At 36.8% G+C, this 25,774-nt stretch overlaps 1 protein-coding gene across 5 annotated transcripts in view; it reads right to left on the minus strand.

The window, feature by feature from the left end:
- Nucleotides 1-25,774, minus strand: part of PRUNE2 (prune homolog 2 with BCH domain) — a 144,685-nt gene that overhangs the window by 73,281 nt on the left and 45,630 nt on the right. For all 5 annotated transcript variants that reach the window (XM_055699316.1, XM_055699315.1, XM_055699313.1 and 2 more), the window contains exon 6: nucleotides 25,469-25,563. In XM_055699316.1, the coding sequence (XP_055555291.1) occupies nucleotides 25,469-25,563 (95 nt within the window). The remainder of the gene's footprint in view (nucleotides 1-25,468; nucleotides 25,564-25,774) is intronic.

Raw genomic sequence — 25,774 nt, forward strand, 5'->3', positions numbered from 1 at the left:
CTCTAAAACTTGCAGCTACAGCAGTCAAAAGAAGGAGAAGAAACTTGGAAAATATTTTGTGGGACAGCATTATCTCTCAGCATTAATTCCTTCTAAAATGGAATGGTATTTGATGTAAAATGATTAGATCATTAGTAAAAAGCAAACCAAACCAACCAAACAAAATCTGCTAGGGAATACTGCTTTTCAATCCGAGTGTTCCTCACACAAAAATGAAGCCATGCAGATGCACTCATGCTTTTCTGTTTCCTGTTTCAGTTACCAAAATTCTTAGTAATTTGTAATCCCTTAAATCTCTTCAGGTTGTTTAAAGGTTAAACGACAATTTTAAATCCCAAGTTGCTGATGTTTTTCACTTTTATCTTTTTTCCCCATTACATTTACTTTGCTAATCTATGTAAGCATCTCACAGTCTCACTAATTACTTGATTGTTAAAGCTATTTCACTCTGTTTACACAGAGGAGCAAATTATTTTGCAAGATAATTGATCTAGAATAAAATAAAATGGCCCACTTATCGATACAGGCCCATCAGGCATCCAGACTTGTGCAGGATCCCAACCTATTTTCTCCATTAAAAAAACTACTTTGAAAAGGATACTAAATAAAAAGAACCATTTGGCCTTTCTAAAGGAGCTGTTTAACATTTCTTCTCTTGGCGTTCTGATTGCAAACCATTCTTCTCAAAAACCATACTTCTTCCATTCATTCTCTTGACTCCAAAATACTCTTTTCTCCTACAAGTTTTCCTCCTCTGGTGCTGCAAATCTTGACTTAGACTGTTTTTCACTTTCCCTATTACCTGTCATGAACTCTCTGTTCCCTTTTCCAATTTCTCATTCTCCTGCCTATTGCAACTGAATTCTCAGCAAGAACCACTAATGCCACTTTAAGAATTTAGTTTTAGCTTTTTATAGTTTTTTCCTATTGTCCCAGATCTTTCTAACTGCAAATACAGTTTCCTGCTGAGGCAAAAAGCCCTTCGATTGTACTTCAGCCTTTATTATATTTTTATCCTTTGGTTCACAATAAATGTTTTCCTTTCAGCAGCACAGACCAATGGCTTTGAAATGCCCTACTCTAACCAGATTCTCTGCACATTAAAACACACAAATACTGACGATTACTTTTAGGTGTTCATTCTGCAAGCCTGAATGAATAGGCCAATTCAGAATCACATCAAACCTGAAGTCAATGGAAAGCTTCTCACTGACATAAAAGGATTTGGCAGATGCCACTAATGTACATGGAAGTATTTTCCCAATCAGCTCCCTACAGACAATGTTCATGCTATATCTCAGGCACTCATTTAGCAAAATGCCCTTTAAGGAAGTAAAAGTTCTCTACTAAGTATGTGAAAATTCTAGAAATGCACTTTGAACTACTTTAAGTCAGTTTAGCACTGTATGCTAAATCACTGGCATTTTGCTTGGCCACCCATACTGCCTTGTTGATATGGAGTAACCCTCATCTGGAATACAAATTGAGACAAAAAAGTAATTAATTTTCCATTCATTTAGTTCAACCCTCTGCTAAGGAAGCTGAACATCTTCCTCCAATACACACAAACAAAGAGAGATCAATGTGTTTTAAGTGGAACTGGCTTTAGTCTCATCTGCACTGGCAGTTTCTAAACAGGAACCAGGAAATGGACAGAGATGATGAAATACTGTACACTGAATGTTGCCACCAAAAAAAAATCCCAGTCTTTTTATAAATAAGAGTAACAATTCAGTTTCTTGTAATTCACATAAGTTTTCCTAAGGATTCTTCTAATAAACACTTACAGTTATGCAAGCAAAATGCCTTCAGCAACTCATTTGTTAAACAGTCAGAAGAGATAAAAGAAACCATTACCAACACACACAAAAACAGGATAAACCAAAGTTCTTTGCAGATGTCTGTCAAGGGACACAGACTTGGTTACACTGGGCAGAAGTTCAGCTGGCACCCTTGTCTCTGTTTTACATTTACAGCAGCTAAGACAGCAGCTTTTACCATTGAGCTGGTTCATGTTTCTGACAATAAAATACCAGCTCTGTGTAAGGCAAATTCTAGATGACAACTGGCAGGATCAAATCCTCCAGCATAATTTTTCTTATTCAGGTTGTATGCATCAGAAAGTTGCGCTTTGCTCTCCCTCTAGACAAGTAAAAGTGAAAAACTGAGATGCAAAGCAAGGCAGTACCCTGAATCCAACTTGGAGTTAACCACTCTGAGGCACAGGACCACTGCTCTGTTGACACTGGCATGTAAATCTAGCTTAACAACCACTGGCCCTCAGGGCCCAAAGCAGCTGGAATACATTTAATATTACTCTAATTTTACTTGATACTTACACAGAATGCTCAATGTTTAAAAGAAATTATGACTAGGAGTGTGTAAATAGAAAAAATATATTTTTTTTTTGGCTAAAGAACAATAATACAGCTATTTTGTTGGGATTGATAAACAACAAAGTGCTCTAAATTTCAACATTATAGGAAGAGTTGCATGCACAATCATTATTTTCCAGTATGTTCAGCAGTCAGGCCAATTAGTTTCCAAAAATGTTTGTTGGTGGTAGTCACATTAGATTGGTACTCCCTCTGCAGCTTAAGCTGCAAGGTTTTTTAAGCAAGTTTAAAATGGACTCTACCAACTGTTGCAAATTCCAGCCTGTGCACTAGTGATTCCAGCTAGCAGAAGTCACTCTCCTCACACCACTACAGCTTTCTTCTGATACTTACATCTTGATCCAAGCCCAATCTGTCAGGTAGATTCTATAGTAAGACTGTTAATAATGTAAATAAATATATTTAAAAATAAATTCAGTAACAAATTATAAAATTAACTAAAAAAAAAATACATAGCAAGTTAACAGCACATATTTGAGTTTGCATAGCTGTAATGCCTTAAAAAAATTATCTACCCTCTGCCTAATGAATGCAGTCATGCATTGTCACTAAAGCATCTTTCTAACACAGTAAGAAACAAGTACTTCTCAGCAATGTCAAAGCAAAATTTCATTGAACAAAGCAAGCCACTTATTTACTAGATTTTGTACTGCTACCCATTAACTTCACTGTAGCCTGTTGATAATCTAACGTTTCAGAACTAAGGTTTTGAATACAGTTCTTTAAATGTTGAATTTGTATTGTCTGAACATTGGAGTAAACGAAGCAAAGATAGGGTGGTAGGGTGGTCAAACTTCTAATACACTTACAAATAAAATGTACTTAAAATATATCCACTTCCTACCAACATTATGGAACTCAAGTAATTAACGGAGGTAAAAAATATGCGCATGAGCACCTTATTAATTAGGCCCATAGTTAAGGCTTTCTGTCCTGCTGGCTCATTTTTAGAATGCTCTCACTTCAGCCTCTGTGAATTTGATGCCTTTAAATTCAGGGCCTCATTTAGTTTCTGAAAATGTTATTTAAAAGGTTAACATGTAAATGAGAAAGCTGGGCTCCAAATAGCATCCAGCCTTCTTTCAATCCATGAAAAAAAAATCCGTACAGAATGACACAAGGGCTTTACCTCCGCTACACTGTGTATTGCAAATCCATCTACTGCTGAGTGCTAGAGAGAGGCATATAGTGGAATGCATAATGTATTACCACAACCATGCAGTAGCTGGTAAGCAGTAAAGGGTCTTTTAACCACTTGCATGTTAAATAGTGCAACTACTGTATTACTCTAGTTTTAGCCTCTTGCAACTTTGTTAAAACAACATCAGAATAAACAGCAGTATCATAGATCTATTGCTCTTGTGATGAAGATACTTGTATAATAATCCTTAACAAAAAGAAAATTTTAAACCCCAAATCTGCAAAAAAAATTAAGACAGAACGGTCCAGACCTGGAAGAACATAAAGGCACTAACTTGCCTCTCTGTACACACTAAAGCACAAACCTTTCTATTCCTCTCTCTTACAAAAGGAACTGACTATGGCTCTGCTGTATTCTTCAGCGGAATAACATTCATACATACAAGGTGTGGTTTACTTCCACCACTGTACTGCCACTAGGAAGGAGAGGAGTGAGGAAAGGAAATAGTAGAAGACACGGAGTCCCTTGCCAGTCCTTTAGCAAAATGCTGTTTTGCAGATACCAGAGAGGAGAAAGAGGATATGGCAAAGAAACTCAAAGTAGGTAGAAGGAGAGGAAAGAAGGTATCCATAAAATTGGTATATGAGTTTATACCAGAATAATACTTAACACAGAACTCTGTTATATCAAGTTCATTGAATAAAACATTCAAAAACATAAGGCACAGGAAGAAATAGAAAACAAGATATATACAATAACAAGCAGTACATCACCTGAGTACAGGCTTTACAAAAAAAGGGAGCAGACAAGAAGTCTCGATTAAAAGACATTTAAATCTCACCACTCTACCAAGGTTTAGTCTTTTACTCTGGTTCACCCACCAGATGGTGCCCTTGCAGCACCCACCAACAAGCGGAGTGCCGCCCCGCCACCGCCTATGGGCACACACATCCCACTGCCTGCGTTTTCATACCTGTGTCTGGAGGGTCAGTTCAGATGAAACACTGACACTTGAACTTTCTTACAAGAGGAGAGTTTTCGGATAGTTCTTAGCATACAGATTTTTCAAAATCTCATTATAGGTATGATAATGAAGCTACCGTGGTGGCTACCCCTATGGCAGCCCGTATCTGGATCTGTGATGTGAGCAGGAGGAGAATGACAGTTTGGCATCAATTAGGAAAGCACACAAACTCTTAGAAAACACTATTTTTTTTTTTTTCCTGACACATGGGTGGTTTAACCTGGAAATACTTCATCTCTGCAGAGCTGTGTAATTCTCCCACAGTGATGGAGAAAGCTTTGCAGCTGTTCAGGTTAATGTGTTCCTCTTCATCCACTGACATTCAAATGGGAGGATACACAGCATTCTTCAAAGCTTGATTGGCACACAGAAGGAAAATGTGTAATCAGTGTTAATTTCCTAGTCTATTACTACTGTCTTTCATAATCTACATATATTGTACAAAATTCTTTAGAAAGAAATGCTGTCAGAGCAAATGATGCATCAAATTCAAACAGGCCATCAAGATTGCTAATGGATTTTAATAGCAGCTATTACAGCATAATGGTATTTTCCCAACAGCTGTTTGTTTATAAAATTTTCAGTTTACAAGACCTTTATGTCCAATCCCAGGAGACATCCCTCAATTCATTTATAATCATTTGGTTCAACCTACACATAAATGCTGTCTTATTCACATTGGGTGTGTTTGTATATGTGTACAAGACATGAGCAACTACAATAATGAAAAAGATGGGGAACCTTACAAGCTAAACTAATTAGTGTGTATCTTTTGACTTTAACAGCAAGTTAAGTGTTTTGTATGTTTCTTCTCTCTTCCTGCTCCTCAACAGTTTAGTGCAACTAAGAAACAGCTGCCTGGATTATAGCCTATTTTATGTGTCAAACTAATGTATGATAATTTGTATAGTTCCATATAGCTACACCTGTCTGAGGCTTTGAAACATAGTGCTAGGTGTCCTAAGGGCGTAACTGGGGCAACTCGCCAGCAGACAATGGCACTATGTGACCTGCAGAAGTGGTATTGAAGCATTAGAGGAAAAAGATCTTGACAAGCTTCCAAAGTTTGATCTGAGCTGCAAGACCTGCCAGAGATAAAAACAAAAAAGCATGACTTTTCCCAGGGTTTTGGTTTTTTTTTTTTTTTAAAAATGTACGATCAAGTATTTTTTGATATCTATTAGTTCTGAAATCAGGAAGAAATAGGAAATCAGGACCCTGGCACATTTCTTCCATTGAGTTATGTTCAGAATTAAACTGAACTTTACCAAATGAGATATTTTTTTAAAAAAGTACTGTGAAGATAACTAGCAATGGAAGCTAACTATGAACTGAGCAAAAAAATTGTTCATTTTATCGGATGGGGTTTTTTAGACATTGCATACTTGCAGATGGCTGTTTGTCCAGGTTTTTTAATGATTTTGAAGCTGCCTATGCAGTATAAATTTAACAAATAAGTTATTGCTGAAGTTATTATCTGGAAAATGCCTTCTAATATAGGTACTAATGGATAAGTTTTTTTCCAGAAATATCTAGACCCTAATTAATTTCCACGTTGTTCGCAAATACCCCACTAACAACAAACACTGGAGAATTTTTGAGGATATAGGACAAGTCAGAAAAATCACACTTCACTTTAAACGATGCTCTCTTTGGACAGTAGATGGCTTCAGTTTTCCACAGAAGGAAGCTACCACTAAAATTCTCAGCCAAGACTGCCATTTCCACTGCACAGGAACAGGGGAGCTGGTATGCAGTAAGCACAACATGAACAAACAGTTAATTGGGTACTGTTTGTGAGTAGTCTTAGGTACCCACCTTACAAAAAGGCAACTTTCACCCATACCATAAGTGCTCTCCTGGGTAATTAACTTACAGTAAATACCAAGTACAGTCAGGCTCTGTAGATTCACATTCTACCTCTGTGCTTGCTAATCTCTGTGGTCTGATAAGCACTTGGCTGTCTCAAGTACTGAGGAAACTTACTAAAAGAAGAATCTTTACATTTATTTCATGAAATGCCTTGGCATTCATGGAGTTTTACACGGAGAGACACCACTTTCTCTTCCTTGTCCTTTTAATACTGTACCATCACTTACCACTTCTCTTTGGTTTACTCTGCTTTTTCACATCCATTCTGAAAAGCACAGTTTTCATGTCAGAAGAAGTATTAAAAAGTTAACAAAAAGACACAAGGTCTCCCAAGACACATGCTCTAAGGTCAAAGGCCTTTTGCCTTCCCCCATGTTTGCCACAAGAGTGATGGTCAGATCTAGTTCTGGCTTTGCAGCTGGTAAGAGGAAAGCAATTAGAAAGCACAATCTAAATGTGACCAAGTAAAATATAAATACTTATAGCTCTAACCAACTACAGAAAAGTTGGGCTTAAAAATAATCCACCAATGAGATTAAACTGCAAAACCCACAACTCCTATGTATAAACCCGCTGGCATAAAAAAATACACAAAATGACCTCAAGCATGAACCTTACTGGTCACTAGTAACTCACTAGCGTCATATGGGAAAGACCCTATTTTGTTGACGGGAGAGCTCCTCTTTGAGAACAAGTAGTGATACTTTAGAGCGGTCTACCCAGCAAGTTGTAACAAAAAAATACTAATTCCAAACTGATATTTTTGCTGTTTACAGTTGGACTCTCCTATGTTACACTAGGACCTCATGCCTATGGATATGCCACATAGTATCTTCGATTTGGTTTAACTGAGAAATTCACAAATATATAGAAGAAAGATGATTTCTATTAGTTTTCGAAATCTGAGAAACTGCTTGGATTTGAGCTTCAAGAAATTACCTGTATGTCACAGCATTACTTAATTTTGTTGGATGTCATAAAAAAGAACATTGCCTCAACTTGTTTGAAAAGTACACAGTGTATGTGTAGGTACCTTCATGTTCATATGCAAAAATTCCTCCTTCAACTCATCTATGACCTTTCCAGAAGGTTATACATACTCTTGAGATATTATAACTGGTCTCTACATTAGAGTTCAGAAAGACTACAGTCTTCTGGCTTACTTGTCTGTCACAGTTTAACCCCAAACTAAGCCCCACACAGATGCTCACTCACTCCCCCGCAGTGGGATGAGGGAGATGATCAGACGAGAAAAAGTGAAAAAACTCATGGGTAAAGCAAAAGCTGTGCACCCAAGCAAAGCAAAGCAAGGAATTCATTCACCACTTCCCATGGGCAGGCAGGTGCTCAGCCACCCCCAGGAAAGCTGGGCTCCATCACATGTAACAGTTACTTGGGAAGACAAATGCCATCATGCTGAACATCCAGCCCCTTCCTTCTTCTTCCTCCAGCTTTATATACCAAGCATAACGTCCCACAGTATGGAATATCCCTTTGGCCAGGTTGAGTCACCTGTCCTGGCTGTGTCCCATCACAACTTTCTGTGTCCCTCCAGCCCTCTGGCTGGCAGGGCCCGAGAAACTGAAAAGTCCCTTAGTATAAACATCACCCAGCAACAACTAAAAATGTCAGTGTGCCATCAGCGTTGGTCTCATACCTAATTCAAAACACAGCACTGCAACAGCTACTAGGAAGACAACTGACTCCATCCCAGCTGTAACCAGGGAATTGTCTTGGGCTGCCATGACACCGCAACATTTGGCGCACTTTCCACCTTTGGCCAAAAGGAAATGTCAAACTCAGCTAAAAACATGGCAAAGAAAGCTTTAAAAATCTAGAAGCCAGCTGTGATGAGAGATGAGAGATAACCAGCCTTTCCCATGAAGCTTTCTTTTAAAACTCTAATAGCTTTTCAAAGAACAATGAGAAACTGAAAGCGAAGTATTTAAAGAAAACACCTAAAAAATAGTAACTGACACTAAGAATTGAGGTCTAAACTGTAAGAGCTGCTTGCGGAAATAAACTTGTTTAAACAAATCTAATGTATATGTATGTTGTACTGCATATGTACTGAGTATTTTATATATACTTCATATAACTTGTATATATACTATTTCATATTTCAGCAGTGTCCATGAGCGTATATATAATGCATGCAAAGAATGTATTTGTAAGTATATAAATACACATATATACTAATGCTTACACATTTCAGTTCAAGTTGATCCAGTACAGCCAATCAGTAAGTAGTCAAGAAATGAAGACTTTACAAATACTGTAATTCAGAACACTGTTTATCCAAATAGTACAAATAAGCTGTGGGTCAGCAAGTTCATTTACATTAGAGATGTTACAGCAAAATATTCTAAAAGAAAAAATAAGCAACAGAATATATTAATTTATTTGTGGTCATTTTCAATTTAAAAAGTTATGGTAAAGGATGATCTCTTACATACTTTAGAGTTTAATGCTTCAAATTCTCCTAACTGATACCACTGTTACAGGAAAGCACAGCAACAGACACAGAAGTAAAAGTTATGTTGACATCCTGAGAAATTCAAAGGCAGTTAAATAAGAGACTCTTTAAATAAATAAAATTTAGGAGTTATCAATTTTTTCCAGTGCTTTCCTCACAATTTTACAGTAACTTTGTAGTTGCATTCTCCGTTCTGGCAGGGTTGTGCTCAACACAGCACTTGCAGCTGTCTTTAAAATAAGTATTCTGGCTGATGTGCTTCACCCAGCACTAGGTTCCCACAATTCCAGTTCTAAAGCACAGTCATGCTCTGAAACCAAGTAGTTTCTGCAATTAAAGCTGTTCTAAAGCCTGGGTTTGGGATATATGTAATACTCAGCCATCTCAATTACTCCAAGAAGGTCAGAAGACTTTTTTGATTCAAAGAAAGCCTTTAAAGAAGCAAAATTAAAGAAAACTTAAAGGAGACTAATTTAAATTGCTATTTAAAAAAACTCTGAGTACTGAATTTAATTCTTGCTGCTGTTCTGTGTTTCCCCTAGGATCTGCAACATATCCTCCAGCCTGTGTACCATCCTGATCCATGGAACTTTCAGTTGAATGATAAAACTAGAAAGAATCCAAAAGGAAACTGAAGATATGAAGTATGTGATAGATACCTACTCAAAAGCAATTTTCAGCACTTGTATATGTATACCATGTAAGCTTACTCTCTGAATAGTTTTCTGTACAATAAATGAAGGGGGGGGAACAACAACACTCTTTCTTCTTTCAGTGTAGTACAGAATAGTATGCAAATATGCCACACTATATACATATGGGAATGTCATCTCTTCCATATAGAAAACATATTATTATTAAACTCTTTTTCTGAACAATGCATTATATTTCCTTGTACTACTGAACAAATACTGCATCTCTTGCTGACACTGATGAGTGAAGCAAAAATTATGTGCATCAGATACTCATAGAGGTGGAGGCTTAAGGGAGTAGTGAGGGGTTTTACCTCAATTCATAAATCATTATGTGATCTTTCAGGATCCATAATAATAAAATTTCACAGAACTAGCATGAAAACTACGTAAAATGTGGTACTTTCTCAGAGTTTATATGCCATTAATATATATCTGTTCAAATGTTTTGCCTCAATAGTAAGAAATCTGTCTATTCCACAGTGGGAAATCTATGTAAAATAAAATATAATACAAAATTTCTAACAATGCCAAATGGATGCAAAGCCAGAGCAGAAAATATAATGTATCACTTGCTATGGCCATGATAAACTCATAACCTTTAAAGGAGCATCTTCAACATTATTTAACACAAACCAAATATACACTGTTTCCACCAATCACATGAATGTAAAATTATTTTGTCTCACTAACAAGAAAGCTTGCACAAATTTGTGTCTTGGTTCCTGTTAAGTGCTCCTCAGTTATTTTCACTGAACAAATTATGCACTATTTATTTTATTATTAGGAACTTTTAAACTGCTCATAGAACTGTAATGAATGAGAGGTAAATACATCACTGCTATCATCAAGTTAATGCATTTAGCTGTAGTTTTACTGGTACTGAGCATTATTCTAAGACAGACACAAGTACAGTGAACTGTAACAATGTCTGATAACACTTAATCCCAATCTTCATGAAACTTTTAGTACTGAGTAAACATGTTCTGCATTGTCTGTCAAACGAGTCTACATCCTGTTTTCTCACCAAAAAATACCCTCTTATATGTATAAATGGAACTAACAACATTGAATAATTGGTTTTCTACTTACTAGGTAAGATTCTGATTTCAATTGTATCTCGTACGATGAAAAATGGCTTCAAATGAGTTAACAGAAGTCACTGGAGACAATTTACACTGGAGAAATACCAATACCAACGCACTGAAGAGATACCAATACCACTAATAAAACATCTTTCCAGATAGGATAGGTTTCAATGTCTTTCATGTTTCTGCCTTTTTTATTCTGTATCATTTGGAGAATTGCTTAGGGCCTTACAAATTTTTACATAAATTAACAGAGAAAGTATTTCTATATAGCAATATATTTCATCAGAGAATGCAAAACAATGTCCAGGATCCTAATAAATACCGTTATGTCTGAAATGAGTTATCTCAGTAGTGACTTGGGCTCAGATTTATTGTACAGTTCATCAACTTCTCAGCATGCTGGATAATGAATGTTTCATTTACATTGCTAATTGCCAAGCCATGGTTCCTTCAACCTTTAACCCTTACGCTTTATCACATTATCACCATATGTCAATATAATTGCATTTAACATTCCAAATAACTAACTTTTTCATGAGGTCAAGAGACCTTTTTTAAAGCTTTAGTAGTGGGGTACCTTTAAAACTACCAAGAAACGCAACACTACACAGATACTGCAAAACTAATGCTATTTTTTCTTCAGGAAAACAAAGCTTCTATCTTCTGACCCAAAATAAGCTCTTTTCTGTTAAAATCTGCATTTGCCCATTGTAACTAAGTTGCTTATACTCCTGTATTCACATGAGAATTTTTGTCTCTAGTTTTCTTTATCTGTGGAATTATGCAGTTATTTCCACATATTGTATCATCTTGATGTTTATTCTGCTTTGCTCAAATAGTAAAATATTTTACTGCAGGTACCATCCAAGATGCTCTTAGGCTATGTCTCTGGTATAACGGCATTGCTGCTCATCTGCTTACAATCATACTTTCCCTCAATGGGAACTGGATGATGTCTTACCTCTAGCATATCTTATGGGCAATGTTCATTCACTCTGCACCTGAAACCCCCATTCTTTCGGTTGACTTTCCCAACAAATACTTCTTCCAGCTCTGAAGCCTGCATTGTCAATAGCAAAGGACGATAGCAAAGTACAATAGTTTGAGCAAATGGCCTCAAGTTATGCCAGGGGAGATTTAGATTAGATATTAGGAAAAATTTCTTCACTGAAAGGGTGGTCAAGCATTGGAACAGGCTGCCCAGAGAGGAGGTGCTTAGGGACATGGTTTAGTGATGGATTTGGCAGTCCTGCATCAGTGGTTGGACTTGAAGATCTCAAAGGTCTCTTCCAGCCTAACAGATTCTATGGTTCTATGATTCTAAAGTTTAAACCAAGTCACACACAGAATAAGCTGTTCTGGAAAAAGCTTTTATACCAAGTGTAACTGAGTCAGTTTTACTGCTTATGCATGGTGAAACTTAAGAAACAAATGGCACTCCTGGTTGGTAACAGTTATGTCAGCACAGACTCTGGTCTCTCCCCATTTCTTTGAAACATGAAACTTGTTGGCAAGGTGCTTTCTCAGAACAAGTCTGAATTTCAGATAGTTTATTTCTCAGGATCTGAGCAAGAAAACTAGATGCACCCTCACAGACAGAAATTAGAAATCAGAATAAAGAATATGGGTAATTAAAGATACAATGGAGTAAGCCTAATAAATTTTCCATGTAGCACAAATTTCATGTTACACGGCAAGTAGGCAGCTCATATTTCTATTCTTCACATATATGTGGTGCACATATATACATACACACATAAATGTATGGCACACTTTTATGTGCCATGCAGTGCCAAAAATGAGTTGCTTCACCTCTGAGAACAATGCTATGGCAAAGTCTTGAAGCCCACAAGCTGGTGAAGCTTCGAGTTGGTTTATATCACATCTCATACTGGTTTTTGCCTTTATGTTCCGTACCATAGTAGCTCATGCTCCTCTTCCACCATCATTTTGTACCTCTCCTCTGACTCTTGGAACATCCTTTCTGACCAGACATCAAATCCCTGAAAGCTCCTTTCTTTCAGTTGCTTCCACCACCTACTTCTACTGCAGAAACTTCATCTGACTCTTACACAGAGTACACAACATAATAACCATACTTTAAAATTTTAAACCAGAACGTAGTTGCAGGCATGAAACACCTAGCATATCTTATGAGGTTCAGATACCCCTCCCTTGCAACTTGCAAAACCAAAATACTAAGTTTTAGCACATACTGCTGTTAGCATGGCCCTCTTGCCAAGCTGCAGACAATCTCTTTTCAAACCACCTGCAGTATCCACCCAGTAAACAGCCATTTGTCATTGCCCAACTGATCATCTTCCTGAATGTCACAGAGGACTGTTTCTGCTCCCTGCTAGCTTGGACAAGACATAGCCTTCTGATTTACCTATACATAAAACATGAGAAAAGGCTGGAATCAGAACCACAAAACTTCTCTGAATTAGATTAGAACCAGAAATATATGGTTTGGGTTTTTTTTCTTCAAAGTGTTTCAATCCATTAAATATATATAAAAAGGTAAAAAAAATCAAATTCCCTGTTACCACTGGGCAATGAATATTCCTTCATGCACACCAGCTGAGACTCAGCACAAGTATTTCACTTAAAAGAATTCCTAAATATGAGGAACTTCTAGCAGCATATGTCAAACAATGCACTCCTAAGAGATTTAAGCATATTACGGCTATCCATTTCCAGCTGCTGTGGAATCAAACTTTGTTTTCATGTTAACACATAACATTATTGTCACATTTTATGAAGAACAGTGGCATCAAGCACAGGTAGATCACTGACTGTGCAGAACACCATTTGAAAATATGCTTGTTTTTTGAGTCTTTAATAATTGATCAAAAATACAGCCAAATTTAAACGTGTTCATAATATGAGTTCACAATGGCTGAGTGCACAGTACACAAAGCATCCCTCATCATCACTTAATTTACTTTAACCTCCCAACCATTTCCAGTTGACAGAAGACACTGTAAATCAACACTTTTCTAAAATGATTAAAGCATAAAATTCAGAGTCCAAAATAGTCACTAGTGGCACCTGAGTTCAGCTGGCTGTTATTCACAGAAATTTAAATGCATAAATAGCAATTAGTAAAATGACTGCTTTCATGGTTCTGTCCACTCAGGCATCATGGAAATTTCACTGTGGATCTTACTGCTACACTGTTAGTACTGGAAGTCCACAGGAAGTGAGGCTGAGGTTTGACTTCTCAGTAAATATTGGTTTGTACTACAAAACACAACTCCATTACCTCAGAGGATCTGTGTAAGTGTAACTGACTGGAACACTGTAAACAATTAGGCTAATTATGTACATGAAGGAAGAATTCATACTAGATGATAAAACAACCAATATATTCTATTTATTCATCTCCAAGTATTTACAGATTAGTTCATGAAGAAGATCAAGATGCAGCACACTACAGGAGTATAAAACACCCAATAATAAGCAGAGAAAAAAACCTGACCATTCCAATTAATCCCTGTTTAAAAGACTAAAGAAGGGGAAATTGAACGCAACTACAAATATAACACATAAGCTAAACACACAGCCTGTGGACCTTAATGCCAACCTGTGGAGATCATGCTGAGACAAACATTTAGCAGGATCAAAAGAAAGAGTTTCACATTTATTTGAACTAAATACCTGCAGGTGTTGTAAATTAAGTATTTCCTCTTGAATACTTAGAAAATACGTTGCCTAAAGGAAATTATACCATGATTGTTCAATGCAGGACTATTGCATTTTATTTTAAATCTGAACCATGCACAGTTCTCAATTATTTGGCTGAATACTCAGATTTGGAATGGGAATGTGCAGGTTTCTTGCTGGCACAGAAAGTATCCAGACAGAAAGTATGCGCATTACCAAGGTCTACTGTACGACCATAAGGCAGAGGGCAGGACACAAACCATGGCTTTTTAAAGACATCTTCTTTTGTAGCTATTTCCTGTTCGAAATTACAATATCAAGTGTGCAATGGCAGGAGTTTCTGTTTTCAGAACACCACATCTGTTTATGCAATGTAGTTTCTTTTGCTCAGAAATGCCTGCCCCTAACTGTAAAACAGATATATTTTTTTATTTAAATATAACAATGCAGACACTCCTGTGAAAAAAACTCATTCCCTTGAGCTGGAAGCACTGATTAAAGAGTGCTTACTTGGGTTGCTGATACACGCTTAGTACTTTGTGTTGCTCTCCAGTGATCTGCCACACAGGCATGCTAAGGAGTGGGGCTGACCAAGTTCTAGAGTCCCTAAAGGATGATTATTGGCAGCAAAGTGCCGCAACCCAAAGAGAGAAAGAAAGCACACGCACAACAGTTAAAAGAAAGCCCCAGGAACTCGTGGGAGACAGGAGGTTTTCAAAGCACTGATGCTGTGGATTTCCATGGCTGTGAGTCTCAAGAAAAATCCATAACCATTATCTATTTTATCTCTCTCTCTTTGCCCGTTCCAAACCCTAGCTGACATTCAGTCGGTTGCTGATCCTCCTGTGGAGGCCCAGGAAAAAGCTGAAGCACCCCACGCCACAGCACGAGCAGCAATCTTTTCACCAACTGCCCTTCATGGAGAGAGCACAGCCCTGGGGGGGCTGGCAGCATGCCAGACTGGAGCAGGGAAGGTATAATTTACACATTGCCATGTAAGCTCCCGCAAATCAGTCTCACGGCAAGAAAAGTGCAGCATTTCAGTCTTCACAAACTCCCAGCAGAGTGGCAAATACATGCATACTCAACTAAATGCCACAACTATATGGGCTGAACCAGAGTATGTTTAGTTCAGTTTAAAAGAACTGGGGTGAGAGGAGAATATTAATATTTTCATTGTCTTTTTTTTCCTGTTCACTCACTGTGTGTTTACCATAAATTAGACCTCCTGAGAGTGTGATGCTGAGCAACCCATATGGCAAATACTCAACTGAGAAATGTGAAAGGAAAATCACTTTTTTGTTTCTAAATTATCTCTAGTCCCTTTATTTAGAAAGTCTTCTTTAATAGCAAATGCTGAGAAACAGCCCTGCTAATGTTATTTATACAAAGAAGAAGAGGTGACAAACTTGTTAAACCAAAACAATACATTTTCGGAAGAATATAATTCAGTCCGTAATAAAATCTGACAAAAAACAGCACTTAGGTCAGTGCTCAGTTCAGATTTTTGGTTTTAAAACAGTTGAAGGAGTTCTTGGTTGTACAGTTGCCATTTATTCAAACTCATCCCAAATCCTTCTGCAGCTAAAAAAACCCACAGCTAGGGTAACCTCATGCTGTTCTACCAGCTGAAGACTTGATCTACAGTTCCTGCTTCAGGACAAAATTCATCTATTCCAACCTTTTTCTTTTCTAGTCTGTGACAAACACTCGGAATGAACCACCATACACAGATGTCTGGCATTCATCATACCTCAAAAAACCAAATCCTGAGCGTGGAATCCAGGCACAGATTGCTTACTGTATCTCTCCAGCATCTTGCAGCAGGTTAAAAAAGGAGATTGGACTGCAAGAAGACTGCCCTGCAGACTCTGTTCACTCTTACCTTTGTGTTGCTGTAAGGCTACATCTTTCTGAGTTTTTTTGTTTGGGATTGGGTTTTTTCCTTCCCTGGGAGAGGGAGGAGGGAGGGAGAGTCATGTTTTATGAAAATTCATTGGACACACAATTAAGAAAAAGGCAAGAACAACAGCAAGACTGAAACGCTGAAATGCAGTCAGAATGTCTAGTAGTGAGATTTGTCCTTCTGTAAAAAGGACAAGAACTGGCAATGCATAGAGACCAACTAATAGCTTTTGTTGGTAAAAGCAGAATCCAAGGTAGGAGAGATTTTCTTCAACTGGTTTAACTGTCCATGCAAAGGAAGAAGCAAAATCATCTGCCACTGAAAGCAGATAATTCTGCCAGGTTCTCTCTTTGATTTTACTACTAAATCTATAGTCCTGTTTGACCTGAGCCGAAGAACCAAGCAACCTGTATTCAGATTCATTATTCCTTCAGAACTGACAACACCATTCTCCCAAGTGTGAAAAGGTTGTATATACACCTGAATTCCCCATCTCTACAATGCAAATACTGTGATTTTTTCTTATTTGGGGAAGATGAAATAATCAGCTGCCATAGTTTGCATTTGGCAGAAATTTAGTGGCCTCAGTAAACTTTTTAATGTTTTATGTCAGCTGAAGTGCTGTGTTTATCTCATGTTCAGAAGGAAAGGGGACTGTAAGAGTTCTGGAAGACAGCTGTCCAATATGCATAAGAAATTCTGAAGCATTGGCAGCTATCAATGCTGATTAAAACTGTATCCTGTTTTGCTTTTTTTACCTAAACAGCAATGAGAGCTCTGTGGCTTTGTATGAAACCACAAGAATTATGCTAGCATGAGAAAGGAAAATCTCTCCATAGCTAAGTTTTCAGTCAAAGCATGATCTTGTTACTAATCATGCATGACAAATAGGGAGAAAGTTATGAAACTCAAATTACTGAGATTTACTCTTCAGATAAAACAACTAAATAAAAATAAAAAGCAGATAGCAAAAAAAGAAATGCTAAAAACCTACCTAACCCCTGAACACTTCCTACTCTTTTACCATAATCAATATATTTAACCTGTACTTAGAAACTTTGGTTAAAGACATTGTAATTATTTCAGAAACGGAACAATGTCAGGACAAAAAATAACATATTTGTACATAGATTTTCTATGGAGAAAAATAGTACATCGATCCCCAAAGCAATGCAAAATTGCCTTGAAGGAACTTTAATCTGATACTTTATCAAGTCTATACAGAAAAGGGAAAAATGGTCAAAAAGATGTTGGAATACTTGCAATATACACAGAAGTTCTGAATGTAGGTTTTTTAGGGGTCAAAGAGCTTGCAGGCTAGACTTAACCTGTATTCACTTAAATATAAAAAATAAAATTTACACAAGCAATCTAGCTATGGAGTTGCAGAAGAAATCATATTTTTTGGCAAGTAACATTCATGCAGCAGCTTTATGATGAAAACTACATTTTGTTAGAGAGGCACAGAAGCTGTGAATAATTCACAATACAAAAGCATGATCTTTCTAAGAGAAAACTTTATCCGTCTCCTAGAAAGAGAGAAAGAAAAATTTTATTCTTTGGTAGAATTACAGCTGGTGTTCTTAGCTACTCTGAATTGGAGTCTCAAATAGGGGTTGAAGGGTTTCAACTTGAATAATTCTGGGCGTTTTTTTATCCCTGTATTATAAATGAAATATATTAAAATGTATACAAAATTAAATAAACCTGAAATTTTCAGTCAGACAAAAGACTTGACTTGAAGTAAGCCTGGCAGCGTACACAATTACACAGTCAGAAGAAGGCTCTTCTCTGTCATCATCTAACCAGATGCTGACAGTTTCAGATAAATGCTGAAAAATCTCACAGAACATTTGATCTGACTAATTCAAAATTTCAAAATGTTCCTACATTTAAAAATAACCAATAGCTTCAGGACTAGCTCCTGATATGTACCGGAAGGTGTAAAATTCAATGGTGCGTGCTAAAAACAAAGGCTATTGTAATGTTTACAAGTGTTAAGCATTCACTTACATTCCAGTTCAGAAGGTGTTTTAGGCATGTGCTTTGCCAAACAGAAGGAATAAAATTAGTATCTCAAGACAGAGTGTACATATTTTGTTGGTTTTCTGCATTAAAATATCACTACTCTAAATAAATACTGCATGAACTTAAATGTGAGGGTTATTTTTTAATTTCTACATGATACCTACAAAAGCAGTTTGTTTAGAAATACCCTGCACCTCTCTGTCACTTGCTGCGGACACAACTGCTGTCTTCTGTGGTAAGGCAACACTAACACTAGCAGACCCAAAGGCAGATGTTTTATTACACAGCTGGAATTATATTGTAATGTTGGACCAACAGTTTAATGTTCCAGTTAAGTTCTCTCCCACACAATAGCAAAGAAAAAACATAAACTAAATAGCAGAAAATAAAATTTAACTTTTCTGTAGTATTCATATTGTTGTTATCCCTAGCTATTATCCGTTCCTCTATTCTCACGTGTTATGGACAGATCTTAAAATATTACATGTCCAAGTTAGGTTTTACATTGAAATTCAAAAAAAGTGTATTGCATTTCATAGAAAAAACTCTTCTTATGCTGAACATTTCTCAAAACAGCACCTCCCGCTGTCAATGTCTATGCCCCATAAGCAGCTGAGCTGAGATGCTACTGACAAGAACTAGAAGAATACACAAATGATAAATTAGTCAGCTTTGTAGAAGTCAGGAATGCAGTCCAATAATGATACTGTAGATGATAGCATTTTATTTAGCTGACAGACAGTGCATATTATACAGCTGTATTTCATAAAGAAACTATCTTAATTTATTTAAACACATTTCATAAATGATACAAAAGAAAATACAGTTTATCTTCTTGAACAATGTACTTGTAAACACAGGCACATTTTTACTGTAATGTTAGTTAATTAATCTGATGTCTATGCTTATTCCTTTAATAATTCTCAGTTATTTTACTTTGTTTAGTAATTTTTGGACCAAGATTGAACAAAACCAGTAAAGGCAAAATTATAAACAATGGGTCAAATTATAAGCATGGGTCAAATTTAGACCAGACATCACACACATTACAGCAGATGAAATCTACCCAATTTCTTCAGACACCAAAATCCTGACTGCAACCGTACATACATACCGTTGCAGACCTGGTATCACTGTATACCTCGTGCATTCCTAAAGAGATATTGCAAGTACATAATCTCTGGTGCTTCTGGTTTGCAGAGTTATGACAGCAGTATAGAACAGAATAATCAAATACACCTTGCAAAAATGACAGTTGAATAAATGATTATTTAATAATTTAAGCACAGACTGAATTGGACCGATTGATAAATATGGTAGTCTTGGCCAGTTTTACCAGCTTACATATCTATCTGCTTCGCAAGGGACCATAGTGAACACCTTGCTTGACATCCTACATGACCTCATGCAGAAACACCTCACTGAGAGGGGAACTTTAGCTCATATCACCCTGACATCATCTTTTGGAAGGGATCTGGTCTTGATTTTAAAACTATAAGCAATCTTCATGATCACTGTCATCAATGTCAGTTTTGCTGCCGTTTGATTTCACATTGCTAATTAGGAAGCAGTTAAAACAGTCTAGGATTCTCCTCACCAGCTTCCTTTCATACCTGTAGAGACGAGTAATTAACTACAGCAGAGAATTCAGCAGGTCTGCCTCAGCTTTCCACACCTTGGATTGTACTCATTACAACTGGGGTACTTCAGCTGACCTGAGGCATCAACAAAACTGCTACCGTCCTCCAAAACACAGCAGTCTGATGTTTAAACATGTGTAGGGGTATTTACATTAATGCATGTTTGGCTGCATTACTCAGCCCTATAAGGTGATGACTTAACCTTTCTAACGCTTCTAAAAAAGCAGACGAAAGCATGTTCCAGCTTTGTCTGCTATATATGTTGCACATTTTCCTACAGGCAGATCTCACACACTGACATTTTAAGACCTTAATTAAGGCTGATTTATTTAAAAATGGTATGTTTTCAACTCTCAGAAATGATGTATTTAATGTTTTATTTTTAAACACAATTAAAAAATAATATATAAATATATACATACTGCAAATGTAATACAGATAACAAATTCATTTAAGCCCATTTATGCACATTAGTGACACACCATGGGGCAGAAAGACTAGGACTACAAGAAGACCCCTTGGCGATTTATTTTATATTAAATCCCTAATGGCCTCTTCTCATCTTTGCAAAAATATGCACAAAAGTCCAGACTATGCAGCCATTGAAATGAATGGTTATTTATTTGCTAAACGAGAACCCTATGTTTAATGTTCCTTAGACATAAGGTAGTCTGCAAAAGTCGCATTCCTACAGCTCCATACATCATTTATTTTACATACCCTAACTTCTCACAACAGGCATCAGAAAAACACTTCTGAACAGCATCGCTATTGTAAGTTGCTGAGAATTTTGTTTCCAATTCCATTACTGGAAGATTAAATGTTAACATGTTTACTTGGGGTTTTCTTCTTGTTTTGTTTTTAGCATTAAAAACAAATTCATGGACCAATCTGATGCCATTTAAAATATGTTTATATTTATACTGCAAGACAAAAGTTCCCAAATACCTAACTATGGTCCAATCATTACAGAGAGACAACAAACGTTCAAACCTTCACAAACAAGCATGTTGTCATCTCACTTAACTGCATGCAACAGTCTACCTAGCACTTGTCTGACATGCTCCAGCTGAGACACAGATCCCTGATTTGCTTTACAGAAGTATTAAAGGCATCACTTTTCATAATACACAAATAGTATTGTCCAAGTTAGTCACATAGTTGTACACCATACTACTACTGCAAAACGGCCTGAAAATGAAACCATCTCTCTGAGATCTGACCTTAGGAAGCAGATCCACCATGCACCCAAACATTTCTAAATTTCCTGTTTTAGTGTTGCTGGAACAGCTACTCTTGAGTTTCTCTGAGACTCAGAGCCACAAAGAGGAAAGTTGTTGCAAGAGCAAGAACTTTCCCTTGGTAGCATCCTCAACTCATTTGGACTACCAGGTGCTACCCAAGGACAGTCAAGCTCACTGTGCCGGCATGAACTTACAGGTCACTTTCTTGGGGCAACAACACTGGCAACAGCAGCCCCCATGAGGCTCTGACATTTCCTCTGAATCTCTTGTTGGCACCCACAAAGAGGTGGCTCCAACCTTACAATACTAAAAGATTACACAACCTCTACAGCCTGGAAACTGTCTTGATGAACTTTTTTCAGATGACACAGCCAGAAACATGAGCAAGAACCTCAGCAAATCAGTCAGCCTTCAGAATTCAAATATTCCCTTGTCTGCAACAGTCAATAGCAGAAAATCATGGACTCTTTGCCTTGTTTACAGCTGATCACCCTTCCTCTCTCTGGAGAAACCTGATTTACTGTGATTTACTGTCTTCCTAAGTTACTGCAACTTCTGTGAGCAGTTAGAATAAATTTTCATGAAGCAAAAGATTAAGGATTTAGTCGAACAAACACACTATTAAATTCCAATATCATAAGCCATTTCAACTAAACTGAACACTTATGAAACCTTGTCCTTCTGGTGCACTAGACTTTAAGAAACCAGAGAACAGAGTTCAGTTTACAAAGGAAGCATTTCTTTCCCAGGCAAAAAATTACTTTCACACAAAGTCACATTGAGAAGACATTTCTCATTTCCAAGAGAATTCCAGCAGAGAACAAGCAAAATACACTCTCAGGGTATAACATAATGTAACAGAAATTAACTGTAATGCATGCACTGGATTTTGCTACAATATCCTAGGAGTAATCATTATTATGACTTGGGGAAACTTCCCTGCACAGGCAACAGAGGTAACTGTGATCTGGGTGCTGTCACTTTTCTGTTGTCCTTCTCTTGAAAAAATGCTGCCATGCATGTGAAATTCAAGTAGCATATGCTCTGGCAGCCAGTCACTGGAGACACGGGTCTGATTTCAACTTAACAGCTTCAATGCTACCCAAATCCAGGAAGCCCAGATCCAAAGGTAGTTATCTCAAGAAATGCAAAGCTGCATACAGCCCCTTACAGAAACCTAAACACATCCACATTAAATGTCTTCCCTGCCTTTATTAATAATGACAACACTGTCCATTTCTTTAATATGTGAATCACTTTTATCAAGAGACTCAAAAATCAGTCAGTTGTCAACTAATAAGCCAACAGAAAATGAAAGTAAATCATATACTGTTGATTGATATCAGTATGTACACACAAATAAAAAGCGCTGAGAACAACTACACTGATATTTTTGTTTTCGTGTCTTCATGAAAAACTGGAGAGCAAGTATGTACTTGCATGTGTCCTACATGTCTGTAGGACATGTACTGCTATGCAAGAGGACTAGAAGTAATTATGAGTATTAACTTAAAACTGATGACTTACTAGTTACCATAATTTCCTCCCTTACAAAGTACAGAACTTAGATAACATTCCCACAGATACTAAGAAATCTGCATCTAATAAATACTAATAAAATAGGTTTATAGCAACATATCTAACACAAGCTTTAATTAATTTAAATTCACAACACATTTATGAAATAGAAGATTACTATCCTCATTTACAGAAGGGAAACTGAAGAAACAATTTATTTAACATAGGAAATCAGCAGTAGAAGACAGAAAGGAACTTTGCTCCAGGTCAACACTTTGCTAGAAAAAGCATCCAGCCTCTCAAGAATAGATATTTTTCAGAATCTACTTTCAACAAAGATCTGTAGAACTTTTCAAAAAAACAGAAATGACATCTTAGAATAATTTGAGTACGTGTTACTGAGATGTGACATTTGTTAGAATATCAGATTTACTGATCTCTGTTCTGCTGTTGTGAAAGTCTGACTGGAATCAGAGCTTGAGTGTTGGGCTGCAACATCTTCACTCCTCACAATACATATCCAGTGCAGCAGGGGATGCATGCTTGTGAACAGCTTACTCTACCCAACTATAATCATATAAACATAATCGTTGTTCTTAGCAGTATCACCTACATGGTAGACCACTGAACCAAAGCAAATAATCAAGCCTATAGAAAGGACTTTAATGAAAGATGCTTCTGCATATCAGTTGACTTAAAAAAAAAAAAAAAAAAATTGACCTTGTGAGATTTCTGAAGCAGCAAACACATCAGAGATTCAATACCTGCAGCAAAACCAAGCCTGTCCTTCATGTTCCTGTAATGTTTAATCAGGTACTGTCTATAGATCACTTTGTGGAAGAATCTTAAAGTCATTAAAGTTTGTGTATTCTGAGTTCATAAGAGAATTCTAAACTGAATAGACAGGTCTGGAAAGTTTTGTCTGGAATTCCCTTATATGTGTTATTTTTCTGATACTGAGGAAAGTAACTAGGGCAGAATGTTTTTACAAGCCATCTGCTTTACCATGGTGCAGACCATATCATCCCTTTTGCTCTAATAAGACCAAGTAAAAAAGGCCTTGTGTTGGTCAAGCACTGTAAATGAGTGAGTTCAGAAAATACTTGAACAGAGGGCAGTAATGCAGCAAACACAGAATAGACTTCCATCCCAACTACGAAATTAAGATCACTTTTAGTACAAAGTGTGACTTTGTAAACATTGTAACTAGAAAAAAAAAGTTACATCTCTGAAAAATTAGCTCTTTCAGAAACAAACTATTCACAGCAGAAAAAAAGAGAGCAAAAAGTGAAGAGAGATACATGTAACTTCCAGAGAAATAACATCAAAAATGCTAGCAACAAAATTACACAACAGATCGGGATTAAAAAACATGTAACACCAGTAAAACACTGACCAGTTTGTTCTATTTACATGTAACTGAATCTCCTTCTCTTCCACAATGGCCACTAGATACATCCTAAGAAAAACAATTACAAAACATCTATTGCTTGACCACCAGATCTTGACACTCCTTGAACAAAGTACGTCACCATCAAATGTTAATAATCACTGAAAGACGCTTGAAAATTTGCCAGCTTTTAGGACTATGAAAAACTTACTGTTGCCAAATTCAATTTGTGAGTTGCACCCAAAACAAGTTTTAGGTTATCGATTTGATATAATTTGACTATGTAGAGTAGTAACAATGAGTTCAGTCACATTTAACTGGAGCTTTGATCTGTGGAGTACAAGGCCTGAATTCTACATAGTCTATTAAAAAAAAAAAAAAAGGAAAATAAATAAAGTAGAAGATGACAACCTCCTTTGCATGTCAAACACTTTAGCACAGGTGACCTTCAGCCAAATGGTGAGATTGCAAATTGCAAATATATACCATGTAGAAGTGTTTGTTGTTGAGATTTTCTTCAATCTAGTTAGTTTAGTTATTAATCTGTACATCACTATGCAAACTTCCATCAGATTTAATACTGCCATGTCACACCTGTTCAGTGATCTGAACATTAATAGTTTTAATTAATATTTTTTACATAATAGCAAATAACATTTATATCTACTTCAGGTCAAGGTAAATAGCTACTGATATGAGTAACACAAATCACCTTGAAATAATACAAAATATACCACACAAAAGTTTTCCCCAAGCAATTACAAAATGTTTGGGACTGGTCAAGGAAGACAATCCAAGCAGCCACTTTCAGGCTGTCTCAGGGATGCTCATAAAGACAAATGTATAATTTTGATCCAAAAGATCAAAATTCTAGGAATTTCTGTCCCATCAAGGTCCTTTTGTTTCTACCAACATTTTCATTTAGGCAATGTGGCAATGGACACACTTCATTAGGCAATTTCAAGATAGGTTTATAGAAGGCATAAAAAAATATCCCCTCCTCTCAAAAAGCTGAGTAAGTATTAGAGTGGCTTTATAAATTGTATGCCACACTGTAAGTGTGTAAGTAGGACAAAGTCTTAGTAACAACCTCCTGAAGTATGACAGAAAGCTCACATCTTCGGTTTACCCAAAGGCCGGAATCTGCTGACGTCACTGTCTTTACCCACCACGGTACAGACAAACATGAAGGAATAATCATATAATCATAACCATATAAGTCAGACTAGAAAAAGCTACTGCTTCTCTCAGAGTTAATTAAATCACTTAAAATTCTGCTTATATAAAATCTTGAGAAAATAAATGGCTCAAAACTTTTGTTAAACAACCATCTCCATATGCAACAGGGCTGCTTACCAACTATGCTGTTTAGATTTCCTCTTACCTCCAGTGTCATGCACACTGTGCTAATTGCTACTTTGATTTCTCCATCTGAAATCTCCTTGAGATCCTTCAGCATAATTTCCTCAATACTTACACCTGTTTGAGAAGAGAGTAGAATTTCAATATATACAAGCATCTACAGCTGACAGATGCAGCAACATAAATTAAAAACACAGCTTAGACTTTAATGTTGAGCCTTTTATATTTTAGGACATCCTATGAGAAAACCATAACAATATTTCAAAGCTTAATGTTTCTAGAGGGATTCTTAAAGTAAGGAAGAGATTTAAGGGGGGGGGGGGGGGGG

The sequence above is a fragment of the Falco cherrug genome, chromosome Z, assembly GCF_023634085.1.
Source record: "Falco cherrug isolate bFalChe1 chromosome Z, bFalChe1.pri, whole genome shotgun sequence".
Lineage (NCBI taxonomy): Eukaryota > Metazoa > Chordata > Aves > Falconiformes > Falconidae > Falco > Falco cherrug.